The 19,206-nt window shown below is 37.6% G+C and overlaps 1 protein-coding gene across 2 annotated transcripts in view; it reads right to left on the bottom strand.

The window, feature by feature from the left end:
- Nucleotides 1-19,206, bottom strand: part of SEC24B (SEC24 homolog B, COPII coat complex component) — an 88,725-nt gene that overhangs the window by 20,609 nt on the left and 48,910 nt on the right. For both annotated transcript variants that reach the window (XM_072623141.1, XM_072623142.1), the window contains 7 exons: nt 16,085-16,165; nt 12,360-12,547; nt 9,558-9,742; nt 6,299-6,401; nt 2,758-2,884; nt 1,975-2,084; nt 209-321 (listed from right to left, as the gene is read on the bottom strand). In XM_072623141.1, coding sequence (XP_072479242.1) covers nt 209-321; nt 1,975-2,084; nt 2,758-2,884; nt 6,299-6,401; nt 9,558-9,742; nt 12,360-12,547; nt 16,085-16,165 — 907 coding nt within the window. The remainder of the gene's footprint in view (nt 1-208; nt 322-1,974; nt 2,085-2,757; nt 2,885-6,298; nt 6,402-9,557; nt 9,743-12,359; nt 12,548-16,084; nt 16,166-19,206) is intronic.

A 19,206-nucleotide genomic window follows, 5' to 3' on the forward strand; every position in this document is an offset into this window, starting at 1 on the left:
AGGAAATGGCAAACCATTCCAGTATCTTTGCCCAGAAAACCCCATGGACAGAAGACCATAGGGTTACAAAGAGTCATACATAACTGAACAACAACATATAACAATGTATTATAACGAAAGCCAACTTAAAATATTTTCCAGTAATCATTCTAAAACTCTGAACCCAGCTCAATCACATAGGAAAACAAATAAATCTAAATATCCTTACTTGTCTAGATTTTCCATTAGCGACTGGCAGACAATTGTCAAATACCCAGCTTCCACAGCATTATGAGACACATCTAAAACAAATAAGTACACTGCAGGCTGAGGAGGACGAAGCTGGAAGGAAGAGACATAATGTAACTTATTTTATAGTCCTAATTCTCTCTTTCACATCATATTAAGACTGCAAAACAAACAAAAACCTAACAAAAACACTGCAATAGCTCCTCTCTATGAGTTTTCTTACAGACTACTGAAATGACAAAATAATATTGTGTTTTGTTTTCTTTTCTTTCCATTAAATTGAGTTGATATGTGCTACATGGGAAAGCGGCTGCTGTTCAGAAGTCCTAATGAAACAGCACTGCTCAGGTCTCTTTACTTATGCTGTGCCAACACAGATGAAGGTGAGGAGATGGGCCTGAGAATCATCAATCTCTGCCTGTGGTCCTCTCCACCTAATGGCTACCAGGCGGTTTCTTTGGTTATGCTCTGCAGATCAAGGCCAAAGCGCCAAAAGCCCTGGCAAGTCTTTCAGAAAGGTGAGGTGGTTTATCATATGTGAAAAGGAACAACTACAACTAACTTTTTCTCATCTTCAATTAGAGAAGGATACATTGGGGATGAGATTCAGAACTCATAATGGTAGAAAAAATACCTTCTAAGACAGAGTTATAGTACAGGATGCCACAAAGAAAGGGCTGGGAGTGGAAGTTAAGAAACAAAGTGATATGGCATGCCTCATTAGACAGAATGAAGAACTGTAGAAGATAGTGGTACCGACTGTTGTACATGAGGAAGGATCTTGCAATTTTAAGTGGCTATTGACAAAAAATAGATTAAGACAATGGAAAGCCAGGGAAAGGAATTGGACCATTCTATTAAGCCACCCGGTATACAGCCACACACACAGCACAGACTTCACAGTGTCCAGATGTAACCTCTTGAATTGTCTGGACATGGAAGAAAGTCAGAGATGGGAGAGACTCCGAGGTGAAAATTCTAGTAGATAAGAGGACGAAGATGGCCTCAGGGGAAAGAGCAGCACCCACCCAAAGAACATAATTGTGAAGGAGACAGAAATGAAGAGAGGGGAGTGCCAGAGTTTGGTGACTGGATGAAAAGAGAATAAAGGCCAAGCTGAGCCAGTAACAATGAAGCTGTGAATCTGGTGAACCAGAAATATGGAACCATCTTCCACAAACTATAAATGAAGGCAGCTTGAGGAAGATAAGAAGATTCCATTTGGGCATTAGTCTGGTGATGGCTGACCTAAGCTAACATGATGGCCATACAACCGGAAGGCAATAACTGTCAGTGGTGGTGTTAGTGATTACAGAGAATGCTACAGTAGAAAGAGGTCTGAATTTTGAATCAAGAAGGCCCCAGTTCATTCTCAGCTCTGTCACTGTGTGACAAAAATGGGGACAACATACCTACACCTCAACTAGGCTGAAAGGACTGAATGAGGTTATGTAAAAAGCTTTGTAAACTTTAACGTTTACATGATGGAAGTTATTATTTATGCTTAATGATTAAGAAATGTCTATACTATAAACTGCCCTTTCAAAAAATCCATTTTTTCACTGGCCCACTTTCAGATTTTAAATAAAAAACAAAACATAAAACACAAAAACAAAAACAAACTCCCAAGCCCCCAAAACTGATCTTGTAAAAGTTTTAAAACATGGGTGAAGATTCACAGAATTCAGAACTAAAAAGAAGCACTGCACATGACTAGATAATTATCACAAAACACTTAAATGTTACCATGTAGTCTGAAGAAGCAACGAATTCCACGGTTGAATTCTGAACCTCGGGCCGTGTGTGAGGCTCCCCATAGGAACGGGTAACAGGGTTATACATAAATTCCTCAGGAACTGGAAAATAATTGGGAATCCAATGCAAATCATCACTGACAGACAGAACACATGGCTTTTATACTCACAAGTAAAGAGTTATGCCATCGAAATTTTAATAACTACTACTTTCAGTCTTGATGTTGTTTACTTAAGGACTCCAAAGAGCTTAATTTTCATTGAATCATGAAAAATATCTCCCTTTTAAAAAATAACCCAGGTGCAGAAATATGAAGTTCCTTTTCTGAAATCAAGAACAGGCACTAGAACATTACTTTCAAACTAGCAGCATCCTGTCCACCAGATCACACATCTGCTATGAGACACAGAGACACACTGGAAAACAAGAACAAGGGTCCCTGTCCAACAGCCTAAGAAATAATGACACATAAGTTGACTTCTATGATACTCAGATCTAAGCAGTCCTCTGCCATGCCTAAACAGAACTTAAGACATAGGACTTTACTTGGAAACCTTTCTCTGCTTGCTCTGTGAATACTGTTTCTGTTTGCCCTCCAACAGGGACTTGTTCGGAATCTCATGGTCTGTCAGGTTGGGGGCAAATGAGAGGATTCTGAGCCTATGTGCTCCTTTCATAGAACTGGGAACAGAAATCACTTAATGACATAGTTGTTAAAATACACTTAAAAAAATCAAAGCTACACCAAGTCCTGCTCTCAAATATGACACTCACCGTCATTAACTCTGTAGCACAGATTGCACTTCCATCGCCTCTGGTCAATGAAGGACACAAAGGGGTTGATGTAGGTCCTGCAAGTCCGGCACCTCACAATGGTGCTCGATGTTATCACTGGTAATTGCTAAGAAAACAAAATGAACAAGTTGTAGCATTCCTTATCCTAGGGAAATGTTGACTACCTCTTATAGTTCTGCTCAGTACAAAGATCAGAACCCATAACTGCTTATGTGCATGGCTTGAAATCACACCATTCCATGCCCATCAGTTGGGGAATGGCTGAATAAGTTGTGGTATATGAATGTAATGGAATACTATTGCACCATAAGAAATGATGAACAAGAAGACTTCAGAGAGGCCTGGAAGGACTTATATGATCTGATACTGAGCGAAAGGAGCAGAACCAGGAGAATTTTGTGCACAGCAATGACCACAGTGTGCGAGAACTTTTTCTGGTAGACTTGGAACTTCGTAATAACGCAAGAACTCAAAAAAAAAAAATAATTCCCAATGGTTTTCTAAGGCAAAACGCCCTCCACACTCAGAGAAAGAACTATGGAATTCATTTGCAGAATGTAGCAGATCATTGTGTGTGTGTGTGTGTGTGTGTGTGTGTGTGTGTGTGTGTTTGTGTGTGTGTATTATGTTTTGATTTGTTACATGATTTCTTCCATTTATTTTAGTTCGTCTATACAGCATTATTATAGTGAAAACATATTCGACAGGAAAATATAAGTAGATCATATATAGAATTGTATGGCATCTTAGGGAGGGAGGGGGCTGGTTAAGGGAAGGTGGGGGGGTAAAAATATAAGCTTTTCGGTAGTGACTGTAGAACATTAAAAGAAATAAATTAAAAAAAAAAATAAAAGGAAATCACACCATTCCAGTAAATACCTCCCAGCGCCTCAAGCAAAATAAGCAGCTGCCTCCCCTCCGACACCCAGGCAACCTCGTAAGATGGAACCACAAGGAGTAGAAACTGGCTGACAAGTGGCATGACTGGCCAAGGGACGACCATGAGTCAGAACTCATCCTGAGGTATGTCGTGTGCTCAGGGTAAAGGTACCTTTGTGTCTTCGCTGAGCGACTCTGCCTGGGGGTGGCATTTTTATGAGTTTCCTTGAGTCTGAGAGAAGCATGGACATCCTTGCTTATGTTCATGTTTAACATAAGGTTTAGTTCGTATGCTCCGGACTCAAAATAAACCAGAAACACAGAATCTCAGAGCTGGGAGGGACTTCAGACACTATCTAATCTGGAATAAGACAGCTGACCCAAATGGTCATGGGGCCTCCAGGCCTCTCCTAAGGAAGAGCCCACTGTCACCTGAAGAGCATTCTGCTCGTGGCCAGTTTCTCAATTCAGAAGCTTTACATAACATGAGGCCCATGATGTGCCTCTTTCCAACTTTCATCAAAGGCATCCCTTTGGGGCCTTTCCTACATGAGAATAGCACTTCAAAAACAGTTCCCATATAGAATCAAATCTTTTCCCTCAGGGAAAATATTCCCACTTCCTTTAATGAATCCTTATAACCATGAGAGCTGGTTATTTTGTAGTTGTTAATGATCTTCCTTTTTAAAAAGCTGGCCTACATTCTATTGTCTCTTTGAATTGACTTGATGAGACTCTAGTGACCATCTAGCAGTCCAAGTCTCTACCTTATAGGAGAGTCCTCTTAAGAATTAATGTTAATAATCAATATGAAAATTAAGAACTGTGCCTTGAACAAAATCAATATGCTCTACCCATTCCTTTGAGGCTCCTTTGCTTATATGAGGTGGATAGCTTTTAAAAAAAAGAAGAAGAAAAAGAAAAAAAGAAATGGAATCTGATTCCTTTAGGGGTGAAGCTGAAGAGTAATAGGCAGCACTGGAAAAAACACGGTAAAAATGTAGTGGGCACATGTTACTGAGGTCCAAAGTGAATTTCACGAAGTCTACTGATGTCTAAAAAACACTGGCAAACCTAACTGAAGCATAGAAGAGAAGTGGAGCAAAGAAGAAATAACGGAGCAGGGCATGTTATACATTTAGAAATTGTATAATACTATGACTAAAAAGAAGTTTTTCCCTTAATCTTATGCCCTAGTTACACAGTCTCACTGAGGCTTTTTTTCTTCTTCCCTAAACATTAAGGAGATGATTTGTTTGATAGCTATGGGACATTTTCTATGATTCATTCTTACATAAACAAGTAATTTCTGCAATATTAATGTGAATGTATACACATATACATACATACAAATATATATGAACACACATACATTTATATATCTATCTCAGATCTTCAGCTTTGTGAGCAAGTCACTTAATCTCAGTTTCCTCATAAAAGCATCAACCTCCCAGAGCTGCTGTGAGGACCAATGAGATAACTTTAAAGTGTTAAGAGCACATAGTAACCACTATATGTGAGTTATTATTCCTATGATTTATCTCTTTCTTCTGTCAACTCTTGCAGAATTTTGTTTCTCTTTTATGCATTCTCATGCTCTGGTTTCTATTTTATCTGTATATATTAAATTCTAGGTTTTCCCTCTCCCCTATTCAATTAGATCTTAAGTTTCTCAGGACAGGGATTATCTCTATTCTTTGAATTTGCTAAAGGATCCAGTGCAGCTTAATGGAAAGAACTCTGGATTTGGAACAGAGAGTAAATGGAATCATGTCCCAGGGCCATGTTATTTGCTAGTGTTAAGACCCAGGACAACGGTGTGTAAACTATGAGCCCCAGTTTTTTCAGTTTTTAAGCTGTGTTCATGATACTAATGGGGAAACAGACTCCCTATTCACAGGGTTCTTCCATGAAGACCAAATAAGATAGTGTATACTGGTAAACCCTGAATCACAGGGCCCTAGACCCAGAACAAGAAGGAACCTCAGCTGCCATCTAGTTAACCCTCTCACTTTTTACAGATCAGAAAACTGAGGCTATGGAAGGCTATGTGACCTGCTGTGGTCACACAGGTCCTTGGATTCCAGACCACTGTTCTTTCCACTAAACTATGTTTTGTTTAAAGCTCTCTATAAATAAGTTGCTACTATTCATAACCTGCCACAATCCTTTACACGTTGTAGGTGTTCAATAAACATATAATGAAATTACAAAGTGTACTTGAATTTAATTTGGAGACATACTTGCAACCTTGATTTCTCTCCCAAGCTGTCCTCAAGGCTTCTAGTTATAATCATGCTCCCTGCCTTGCTTCTTATCCAGCTATTTATTTAAAAGTTCTCTAATGAATGTACCATACATGATTTTGTATAATACTTATTTGCATGTCATATGTCACTGTTAGATGGGAGGTGCTATGAGAACAGGAATTAAACTATGTATCCTCTAGGTCTCTGCACCATCTGGATGCACATAGTAGACAGTAATATTTGCTGAACTGAATTCCAACACACTAGAGCATTTTGCTCTTACACGTTAGAAACAACAAAAACAGGGAAGGAAGAAAAAATATTCAATTGATGTGCAATACATAACCATGTATTTCTCCATCCAAGACCAAAATATAAAAATGACACTTTACCGTGAGATCTCTGAAGGGATGCAACAACAACCCTAAAGGAAGCTTAGCTTTATTCAATAAAGCCTGAGTCTGTGGAATATTTGTCAGAGTACATCGAAATGAACTGAAAGGCAAATGAAAAGAATATCACGTTTAGCTTTCAGACTAAAATATGCCAAAGCATATAACGGCTAAATTATAAACAATCACAGTAGTTAACATTTCAACAGATTATAGAGAAACCATCAGATATTTCTCAATCACTTTAAATACAAAAACATAATTCAAAATTCTAAAATCAGGCCCCAGAAGCTCTCCTAATGGAAATGACCACATTCCCTGTCCCTATTCTTATCACTGAGGGCTAGCTATCTTAATTTCACTTTCCCTAGTCACCTGTAAATAAGACTTTACATGTGACTCCTTATACATGTAGATTCATTTCTTATAGCAACCAGAATAAGACTGCCTCATCAAAGGATGAATAGTACTCCGAGCACATTTAGTCCTATTAGAAATTCTTTTCCTATTACAGTTTAAGTCACAAAACATTCATCTGATATAAATGAGATAATACTTAACTAAAATTCCCTTACTAGAAAGCCAGAATTAAGTATTTAATGAGTCACAAATTCACCTAAGGATAACATCCCAGGTCTATATTACTGCCTTAGGATAATTCCTTCTATTGTATACACGTGTTAAAGCTAAAGTCCAACGAAGTCATATAAGGGTTATTATCTCTCAGACAGACCTAAACTTTCTTGTTTTCTTCTATTAGCCGCTTTTGTAGGCCAACAATTCCTAAAGACCCAGCAATTACATAATGAACAAAATGAACAAAGACACAAAAGAGTAATTTTCTGACTTTGTATAGTATTGATAAAGTGACAAATAATTACTATATATTATAAGAATTACAACATATATCATAGCAGACAATGGATAAGGCTTTCGTAGCAGGGCAAAAATGAGATATCTCAGATCCTTGACAATTCCGCCTCCTCCCTTCCCCCTTTCCCCACATGCAACGATCAATCAGTGTGAAGAATGTTTACATAAGAAAATGAAAATAAATCAGTGACAAATTCTAAGGTCTATTCTAGTCCCAAGAATTTTCAGAGCATGTCCCAAAAGTCTTACTGAAGTTTTAAGCTTTAATAAATGTTTCTGTAGTAGGGAAGTTGGTAGGACCCAAAGACATGTTTCACCTACTTCAAAATTCTGAGAAGGTCCAATACTGCTGATAACTCAGCTCACTCCCAAGGAGAAAACCCAACTCTAGCGAGGCCCACTCAAGTATGCTTTAGGGGCTGGAGATGGATTTGCCATGGCTCACTAGCATGCGCTTCCCTGACTGAAAGAAGAGTCAAGTAAAGGAGGTCATTTTCCACTTCCAAGCCGTAAATCAATTTCCCAGGAGAACAAAGAAATAGGGTAGTGACAGGACAGGTCTGGAGAAGGAATGTGGGGACTCTATGAGAAGCAATCCAAAGAAGAGTCTGGGTTCACTACGGGGAAGGGGGGAAGATAGGACAGGGGCAATTTAACGATTAGCATGTCTCTTAAAACCTTTGATTGTGAGACAAAGGATACCTAGATATTTGGGCTTCACTGCTTCTTTAACAGGGGGACCATGCTGTGTGGGTGTTCTGGGAGTCCCTGGCTGACAGACACCTGACCTCACAGTTAAGAGTTTGGAGAGGCACAGGCAGCACAGAATTCCCTGGATCAGGCTCTATGAAAGGCATGAAAAACAAGCCCGCTGTGTGGGTCAACTCAATTTCACTTGCTGCTAAAGCTTCGAGAAAGACAGGAAGGAAGCTTGATTAGGGATGAAAAAATAAAGCAGTGGGTCAAGCTAGGAAAAAGAAGAGGTGAGCTAAAAAATAAATAGTTCTCAGTAAAGACGAATGCCAGCTACTATAGCAAGAAATCAAACAAATGAAAAGAACTGAAAATTAAGCAAATTACTAGTTCCTATATAACAGGAGCCTTTGTCTACTTAGAGAATCCTGGGTTTACTTTTGGATAGAAGGGATGGGTTTCAGGAATACAAGGAACTCTCCTGAAGGACACCCAGGAAGCAGGAGGGCATCTTATGACAAGGACAGGGAAGCAGGAAAGAACAGAGAATATTCTATTTAGGAGGTCCTGGGAGGCAGGTACCAAGCCTGATTACTAATAGTTTCATAGGGTGTATTACAAGGAACCAATTTAGGGTCAGAGACCTAAGTTCGAGGCTTGGCTCTACAATTTATTAGCTGTATGACCCTGGGTATGTCATAGTGTGAGCCTCGACTTCCTCAAATACAAGGGGCATAACAGGAGGAAAGTAGCAGAAATGTTGTGAGGCTTCAATAAGACAAGGCATATGAAAACACTTTACACAGCCCTACAGAATGTCGGCTATCACTATTATTTTAACTAGGAAGTGCAATGAGCTCTTAGTAGCAGGTCAGATGAAGACGGAGAGTCAGACCCCTAACTGAAAGAATGCAGTAGAAAGAAAATGGGGCCATTCCACTGCTGTTTTTTGTCTCATTATTTCCAGATGCACAGAAAAGTATAAAGAGGCAAACCCTCCACCCAAACCTATCCTGGGGCTTACGTAGAAATCTACTGAATGAAAAGATGGATTTTGGCTAAGGAATGACTGCAAAGGGGGCACAAAATATTAGAAGGAGAGAGGGGCTGTTCACAAGATTATGCTTTTATTATAACTACTGATGAGATAACAACTCACATTTATTTAGGGCTTTAATGTTTACAAAGCGCTTTCTCCACAACAGCCCTGGGAGGTGCAAGTATTATCATTCCCATTCTATAGACAAGGACATTGAGGCTCAGGGAGCTTAAGTGACTTCCCACTGTCACACAGCTAGCAAGTATTAGAGCCAAGTCTGCTGACTCCAAGTTCTGTGCTCTTTCCATTGGGGAAAAAAGGATGAAAAGGAGAAAAAGAAATTATTATTAACTTATTAGGGTATTAGGAAAAGTTTCCTCACCAAGACTTAGAATACATTCAAAAAAGTGGCAAAAACCATCTCTGAATAAAACAAAAATTAGCCCCCAAATGATAAAAATATGTCCTAATTGCACAGAAGTTTCTGAAAATAAAGTGGTTCAGAACAGGGGGATTACATTTTGAGTTTCTCATTTTCGGTACTGTCTCCAAATTAACAAATTCTACCCCATTTTTACTACTTTTAATGCTAATGTCAATTAAATCTCGTATCAAGCAATAATTCATTAAAAAGATTACAAAACATATACCTACTCAGGATTACAATTTAATTGTTTCAGATCTGAATTCAAGTTAGGTACAGGAGCCAGAACAGGAGTCACAGGCAGAATATTCCTATCTTGAGTGAGGTTCACTGGTCTCAGACTTTCTGGTTGTTGAGAAGCATGTTGGAGACTTAATCCGCTTAGACTAGATGACAACTGATTCATGCCAGGATACTGCCGAAACAATAAGAGTATTAAAAAAAAAATCACAAAAAAACCAAACCAATTATTATTTCAAATGTGATCTGACTCTGTTACCCTATATCAGTAAAACATGCAGAAAACTTAACATCTCTTATACTAATGAGTAAATAACCCCATGCTGACTCATCTACCCATGGTTTCCCTCCATTTCAAAGGTTAAAAAATAACCCACTGATTAATAAGCTCAATGTTTTTTTTGGGGGCAGTCACATTAGTTATTAGAAGGTTGTACCAATTAATAATCATCAAGAAGGAATCAAGAATTGATAATTATCCCAAATTAAAGATAATAGAAAATACTTCACCCCACTTTATTCCAGGGGTAGTAACAAGTACACAGAGATGAAACACTGCATATATTACCAGATTTTTTTGATATATTGATTAGTTTTACTGATTTTAAAAATCTTTTAAATTTTCTTTAAAAAAAAATTCACTGTTTTGTGGGATGCCTCTGGAAGGTGGGGGGCAGTGGTGGGAAAAATTTAGACAATGAAAGAACAAAAGACAGTAGTAAAAATTCATTTTAAAAAACTTCATAATCCTTAACTGGGGTTTATAGCAAGTCTTAATATTTTAAAGGCAGTTCAATTTTTTGCGATAAAGCTTGAAATTAAACAACTTTATCATAGTAAGAAAAAAATTTTTTTTTTTTAAAAACATAGGCTTTTATGAAAACTAGGATGGTTACTGAAGTTCTAATCTTTTGGAATGATTAATATAGCTAGTAAAAACATATTAACAATTTACACATAGGTATCATTTTGGACATGGTTTTGAAATACTGTCAAAAAAATAAAGCTAGGCAAAGAGCCTTTGCCATTTTTCTAACAAAGATACACATCTCAGATCTAAATCTCTGCCAGGTTTGGAGGACAGAAAACAGAAAATTTATTTAGATCATAGGAAAGACAGAACGTCCCCTGGACTAATAGGACCAAATATTTTTTTACTTGTCATCCAGCAGAATACCCTTACTTTTTGCCTACAATATAAATCAGTCCAATTGTTCCTTTAACCTAACTCCCCACACCCTGCACTATTTCTAGTCTAAAAAAATTAGGATCATTAAAGAATGCAATTGATGGGGTGTTCAGGCCCCAGCCTTAAGATCATGTTTCTGGAAGTGTCCCAATTTCTCACAAGACAGGAACCTAGATCACAATGATATAAAGAAGACTGATTTTAATTTTTACTATTGGAGGCAATTAAAGAAAAGAAAAAAACATTTTATCGTTGGTGAGAAGGATACAATCTATGCCTTCCACTGTCTTATTCCTTCATTCTAACATATTACTTATGGTCTCTTTCAAGCATAGCAACAAAAACAGTTTGGTTTCTTTCTAAGCCCCAAACTTCTAGGCCATAGAATCTACTCACGTGTGGTATCTCATTAAGATAGAGGAAGAAATAACATACAACCGAGAGTAGGAATTATTGGTTCTAACACAAAAACAATAAAACAAAACTAGTTTATCAAGTCAAACTTTTATCTGAACTGACGAACAAACAAAAGAAATTCACTCAAGTGGAGCTCAGGAAAATCTTTGGGCCTATAGAGAGGCAGGAACTATGGAACAGAGTACTAGACTTGGAGTCAGAATATTTGGGTTCAAACCTTACTCTTGACATTAAGAACTGAGTGATCACAGATTAATTTAAGTCTAAATTTCTTAATCTGTAAAACAGGGATACTGACACCTCCAGTACCTACCCCACAGGGTTATGGGGCTTACATGAATGTTTCCAAATCTTCAAAAGCCAGCAATTACCATCATTACTGTTATTTGTACTACTATTAATATGGTTTTTTTCCAGTAGCTTTCTTTCCTCCCTACTCCTTGTTTTAAACCTTCCATTTTTTGTGAGTTAAAGCCTTTAACCAAAGTGTAAACCAGCTTCTACTTTTTATTCTTAGCTCCACTGAGGGCTGAGAACATTCTCTAAGATAGGATGAGCAAGTGGCCTCTTATTCCAAGTAGAAAGCTTTCCTGTCAATCTTGGGGAAATTCTGCTCTATTAAAATGATTTTCCCCAGAAAGTCAGAAGACCTAGGTTTAATTCAATTCTAGCACTGACACAGTTGTTGAGGAAACTGCTTTATAAACTTTAATTTACAGTAATAAGATGAACTATTATTGCAGTAAACACCAACCAAAAATGCTCCCTTTTCCACATTGTTAAATTGAGATGGTGTCAGACTAAGCTAGCTAAGTGTGGCAGTAGCTAATTACAACTGGGAAGAGGGAGGAAGAGATTATCTCAGAGTAAAACAAAGTCACAAAGATCACAGCTCAAGCCAACGGTGATATCACTAGCACAAGTATCTTAACAGAACTGTCATTTTCTTACTAAGCAGACTTTAGTAAAAATAGTTTTGGGAAGATGTAATGCTGCTTTCAAATGGGACAAGCGAGAGCAAAACAAACTCCCCTTACTAGGAGACAGAAGAAATAAAAGCAGCTAACTCTTTTTCCTTTGGGCAGGGGAAGTTAAATCATGATAGGTTAGGTATAATCTAAACTTCTATTAGAATGACAAGTCTGATAATCTGTTCAGACTACCGAATGTCACTGCTTACACATACCTGAGTATGAGTATACTGCTGGAATCCAGAATATGCTGGGTTACTCGGTTGTGCGCCAGAACTCAGCCCTACATTCTGATAACCAGGCTGAAGAGTTGGATACCCATAGCCAAAGGGCTTAGCAGGTTTGGTTGCCTGAGGAACAGAGAGAGCAGGAGCTGGACTGCTGGCCAATGAAGAAAGTGTATCTAACAAAGAGATAAATACAGATTCAGCACCCTGGAAACACACCTCGAAAATGCTGCTGTGCCCAACTCTACAGATCCCTCCCTGCTAGTCAGCAGCATCTTCTTTTGATTTTTTTTTTTTTAACAATAGCATGAATGAGTTGAAGGGTACATAACAGAGGAAAAATTACTTTTCTTCCCTTCTTCCTAAAACTGACCTTTGCTCTGTCACACTTTCCTGAAAATGGAGTTGTATCATATAAGGCAACATAACATGGTATAATAAAGAGGCAATGTGGAAAGAGCACTGAATTTGGAATTGGGGCCTAAGCTAGAATCTTGACTCTCTACTCATGATCTCTACGACCTTCGGCAAGTCCTTTAAGGATTCTCACTCTCACTTTTCTAATCTGTTAAATGAAGTTTAACCTGAGTTTCCTTCTAGCTCTAAGTCTATGATCTACCTTTGCATGAATTTAAGACTATACTCAGAACAATCCCACTAAGAAGGAAGGTGACAGTAATAGAACTGAGAGAGCAGTTCCTTAAAACCCAGGAAGGTGAGGAGAAGATGACAGCATGAGGAGGTATAAGGGTCAAGCGAAAATGACTTGTAGAGGAGGGAGACGTGGGAATATCTGCGGGCTGAAAATGGAAAGGGCCATTCTCCAAACAGGTAAACAGTCAAGTGGTATGAGCAGGCATTTCTCAAAGAAAGAAAATACAAGCTATCAAGAGCCATATGAAAAATGCAAGTTAAAGACACTCTGAGGTTCACACTCATCAGACTGGCAAAACTGACAAAAGTTACAATAGACCTTTTGGCTCAACAATACCACTAGTAGGTCTATACGTTCAAGACATCAAAGAAAGAAGAAAAAGGACCCTCAGTACAAAAAATATTTCTAGTAGCTGTTTCTGTGGTGGTAAAGAATTGTAAACTAAGGGGATGCCCACCAATTGGGGAATGGCTGAATGTGTCATGGTATATGATTGCAGTGGAATACTATTATGCTGTCGGAAATGATGATGGAGGTGGTTTCAGAAAAACCTGGGAGGAATGAACTGAGAAAGTCAACAGAACCAGTGCTACACACAGTAGCAGCAATACTGGAATGATCATCAGCTGTGACTTAGCTACTCTGATTAACACAATAAATACAATAGTCCATGAAAATGACAAAGGACTAATGATGAAGCAATGCTATGCATCGCTAGAGAGAACTGGGAGACTCTGAGTGCAGAGGAAAGCATATTTCTCCCCTTTATTCTTCTTGCTTGTTTTTTTTTTTGGACAACGCTGTGGCTAATATGGAAATATATTTTTAGACTTAAATTTTATTTTTTTTTAAGAATGGAGAAGGCATGGGAATGTTTCTGGGCAATAGGGAAGCAGCCAGGAGACAAGGTGAAATTGAAGAAAGGAAAGATCACAAAGGGGAAAAACTTCTGGAGAAGAAATGATAGAATGGGATCATCTGTGCATGTAGAAGGGTTTGTTTTGGCATGGAGGATGGCCTCTTCATGTGAAAAAGGAGATAGGGGCAGAATATACCTTAGTGATGTAAGGTGGAGAGCAGCCAGTGAAATATAAAACAATGTTCTTGGCTAAGAAAATAGGGGGAGAGGGAACTATGAGAGGTTTGTGAGGGGTGGGAGAATGAAAAAATGTGGAAAAGCTATAAATGGAGTAACTTGATGCAGTGAGGGTCCACTTGAGAATAGTAAACCCCATCAGAATAGTTTCATAAAAATTTGAGTTAACTGTCAGAATATCAGAAGAGACCTCAGGAGCTATCTAATCCAATCCCCTCATTTTAAAGATGATCAAGGTCAAGGATATGACCACCTCTATGAACAGGCAGAGGAACTGGGAGCTAAGGGCATTTTGAGGGAATATCAATAGGTATACTGAAATTCCCCAGTATGGACGCAGGAATTGGGTATGAGAGAGAGACTATGAGCTAGGCCTGAAACCAGGGGGTGGGGAACCTGTGGCCCTCTATGTCCTCAAGTGCAACCCTCTGATGAATCCAAACATCACAGAACAAATCCCCTTAATAAAAGGATTTGTTCTGTAAAACTTGGACTCAGTTAAAAAGCCACACTGAAGGATCTAGAAGGCCACAGGTTCCCTACTTCTGCCCTAAACTCAATGAGGAAAACAGGAAAGCGTCCTGAAGGTTAACAGACAACAGCTACCAGAATCTAAATTCGGTGGCAGATGTAGCCTGAGTCAATTTCAAAGAGCTGGAGGTTACTGAGTGATGGAGGTAGAGGGAGCACATGGAAATGGCAGTGGGGGAGCAAAGAGTATTCCAACTTGTTCATTCTGACCAGCCAGCTGACGGGTGGTTGATGGAGGAGAGGGAATGTCTGAAAGTACAATCAGTGCTGGAAAAGGTGGTTGGGGAGACTAAATCTTCAAGAGGGAGCTGGAAGATAAAAAGAAAGTGGACACAATAAGGATGAAGTAACAATTTAGAGGGAGCAAGGACTTATTTTATCTAAAGCCTTAATTTTTGTCAGTGAGTTCCTGCCATGATATATCCTTGTAAAGTGTCTCAAAAAATTGAATACTGGCTCAAATTTATCTATTATTTCCCATAACATTAAGAGATGAGTGCCTGCAACTTTTCCTGTACTTTCTGGTGTTCCAACCTTAAAGTGACATTGGCCCGAGATGAGCACAGTAAAAAGATGTCAGCTATTTGGTTCTCAGTCGATGCATTAATCTCACTCTTCTGTGGGGAAGGGGCAATTTTTATGGGAAATGTGCCCATCTGTTTTTGTACTTTAAAATAAATACACATTGTTCTACTGATGTGACTGAAATTGTAGGAAGGTCTGGTTAAAATTCATGGATCCAAAATCCATCTCCAAGACTGTGTCAACCGAGGCATAAACCATGAAGTGATGACATGATGTGCATGATATGCTAGGTGAAGAGGTGGAAAGAGAAAGAATCAAGAGTTACATTTATTTATATTAGGTAAAATTTGAGGGAAAACAAGGACCAAGGAAAAGGGGAAGGAGGAGAGAGATTACTATGAGATTTATTTTTTAAAGTTTCCTTATGGAGGGGTAAAAATATTAACTTAAAAAGAAATTAGCACTATATTTTCTTTTTCAAAGTAATAATGATAAAACTGCTTTAGAAATACCATGTACATGTTGCTTAAAATTATAAATTAAAGCAAATGATAAACATTACTAAACTTTCCTTCTGCCGGAAATAAATATCCTCCTTATTTGTAGGCTAGAATGCCATGTTTGGAACTACTTCCTTTTTGATACCGTTACATATAAAATGCTTTATTCAAGTGGTTGGCAAACTACAGCTGCCACCTGTTTTTGTACAGCCTGAGAACTAAGAATGGTTTTCGATTTTAAATAAAGTTTTATTGCATTAAAAAAAATATAATAACTGTTTTAGCTCATTAGCAGTAAAAAAACCAAAAACAAAAGGAAGAAGATCAACAGGTGGAGACCTCCTTTACCCGAATACTGGGTTTCCCCTGGGAGTTCATGATTTTTACAAGAGTAATTAAGAGTCACCTGGGTAGTTCCCTCCTTCTAGGGCGTCAAAGCTGTTGGGCACAGGAGAAGCACTGCTGGTTGTAGAGGAACTGTCAATGGCTAGGAAGAAAAGAAAACCAAAATAACATTAGTAAAAACTGCAGAGATTTAGAGAAGGTGATTGGCAGTTTGATAAAGATGTTTTTCGTAGACTAGAGTAAGGATCTTGAGGAATCAGTCCAAAGACTAATGGTTAAAGACAGTCGGAGTTAATAGGAATTTTGGTTAAAACGAAATGCATGGGATGGGGATAAAACAGAAATAAGTAGGTATGAGGAAGTAGCCATTTAGAGCAAAAGATATAAAACTAATATATAAGTGGCCAAAGAACAAACGAACATGAGTTTTCAGAAGTGAACCAAATGAACCAAAAGCCCCACTCACACTAATGTACAGCCATTAGATGGGTCTCCTCAAGGATGAGGTTAAGAGCTGACTAAAACCACAGGCTCTTCCACTTGTATAAAGACAAGGTGTAACCTTGTTCTGCCCAGTTCTCTACCTGCGTTGAAGCAGTTTTTTCATCTACAAAGTGGCAGTAATTACTTACTGTTCTAGCTACCTCATAAGACTTTGGGAAGATATTATGAGCAAATATATGGGAAGGCAATGCACAAAGCATAGGTTTGACGTTAACATAAAGTAGCATTATATGAATCAATTTAAATAGTACATTTTTATTACTAAAGTTAATTAGAAATTTAGGAAGAGGACATGGTGGTGATCATGGTCAATCACACAGCATATCCTCTCTGAACATAAAGGCCACAAACACAGATACTATGCTCCTCAACACCAATTATTACACTTAGGGAAGAATTTTACATTCATTTAAAATTATGTTTGTTGGAAGTATGTTTTTCATGACTGCACATGTATAACCTGTGTCAAATTGCTTGCCTTCTCAATAAGGTGGGGAGGAGGGAGAAGGATGGGAGGGAAGGAGAATCTGGAACTCAAAAAAAATTTAAAAATGAATGGTAAAAATTGTTTTTCATATAATTGGGGAAAAAAAGAAAATAGTAAATAAGTAAAAAAAGAACATAAAAAAAATTCTAATTTTGTTCCATAGTGCTAGTGACAAACTTACTCTATCTTTAAAGCTTCAGACAGAGGGCTAGATCTCACACTATGGGATGACTTCTATTATTAACAACTCTCTAACAATTTACCAAATCAATTCTTTGGCTTTGGCTTCAGTACTCCATCTCCACCCCCACTTCCCCACCGCCATCTACAAAGCATTTTCCATGTATGCGATGAGACTCAACAAGAAATTTGACAGTATGGACTCATGCACTAAGTCTTTTGCATGCTAGTTGAGGAACTAGAGAATTTACTTCACACTAACTACCCTGATACATTAAGTGAGTTCTTGGTTGAGCAATTAATAGAACCATTTAATTAGTGTATTAAGTACTGAACTGACAACATGAAAAATAATCCTTACTGCAATGGTATCAATGCCAATAAAACACAATGAGCTCCTTATAAATATAAAATATTTAAATAAAAAAAATTTCAGATACCAATTAGGACAAAATATATTGACACATGCCTTGAGACAAAACTATATCATATGATAAAGTCACTAGTTCTGCCTTTGTGGTCCTTATATTTACGGGTTACTAAGATAGAACCTAAATATACAAGAATAAAATCTACAAAAATTAACATTTAAAAAAGAAAAGCTGGTGACTTTTATAAGGAACAAAGTCATTTGAGACAGCACTGTTCTTAACACTACTGAAATTAATTGAGACTGAAGGGATGCATGATGCCATATTTGAGCAGCCTCTTTTTACTCTAGGGAATCACAAGCCAGAAAGAAAAAAAAAGAAAAACAAGGAAAGTAAAAAAAAAAAAATATTACACATTGCTTTGCGTTCAGACTCTACCTGGTTCTTTTGCTGGAAGTGGATAGCATTTTTCATCATAAGTCCTTTGGAACTATCTTGGATCATGGTATTACCAAAAATAGCGAAGTCATTCACAGTTCAAACATCATTACAATATTGTTGTTACTGTGTACAATGATCTCCTGGCTCTACTCACTTCATTTGGCATCAGTTCATCTAAGTCTCCCCAGGTTTTTCTGAAATCATCTTTCTTGTCATTTCTTGTAGCACAAGAATATTCCATCACAAACATATACCACAACTTGTTCAACCATTTCCCAAGTGATGGGCACCCCTTCAATTTCCAATTCTTTGTCACCAAAAAAAACCTGCTATAGATAATTTTGTACAGATAGGACCTTTTCCTTTTTCTTTGATCTCTTTGGGGTACAGACCCAGTAGTGGTATTTCTGGATCATACCCTTTGACAATTTTCTAGACTTTTGGGTATAGTTCCAAATTGCTATTCAAAATGGATCAGTTTATAACTCCACCAACAGTGTATTAATGTTTCAATTTTCCTACTTCTCCAACATTTATCATTTTCCTTTTCTGTCATATTAGCCAATCTGATAGGTGTGAGGTGGTACCTCAGAGTTGTTTTAATTTGCATTTCTCCAATCATTAGTGATAGAGCATTTTTTTATGACTAGAAACAGCTTTAATTTCTTTTTCTAAAAACTGCCTGTTCATATCTTTTGACTATTTATTAACTGAGGAATGATTCATATTCTTATAAATTTAACTTATTTCTCTAGATATTTAAATGAGGACTTTATCAGAGAAATCTGTTGTAAAATCCGCCCCACTATCCCCTCATTTCCCCCTTTCCTTCTAATCCTGACTGCATAGGGTTTGTGTGTACAAAAGCTTTTAAATTTAATTTAATCAAAATTATCCATTTTACATCCTGTAATGTTCTCTATCTTTTGTTTGGTCATAAATTCCCTTATCCACAGACCTGACAGATAAACTAAACTAGTCCATGCTCCCCTAATTTGCTTATGATATCACCCTTTATTTCTAAATTATGCACTCATTTTGATCTTATCTTGGTATAGAATGTAAGATGGTGAAAGTAATAAAATATTACGCTGCTGAAGGAAATGATTAAAGAAATGGTTTTAGAAAAACCTGGGTAGACATTTGAATGAACGCAGAATATTTTAACAATAATATTATGGAAATGAACAATTCTGAAAG

Source organism: Notamacropus eugenii, chromosome 7 (assembly GCF_028372415.1).
Source record: "Notamacropus eugenii isolate mMacEug1 chromosome 7, mMacEug1.pri_v2, whole genome shotgun sequence".
In the NCBI taxonomy this organism is placed as follows: Eukaryota; Metazoa; Chordata; class Mammalia; order Diprotodontia; family Macropodidae; genus Notamacropus; species Notamacropus eugenii.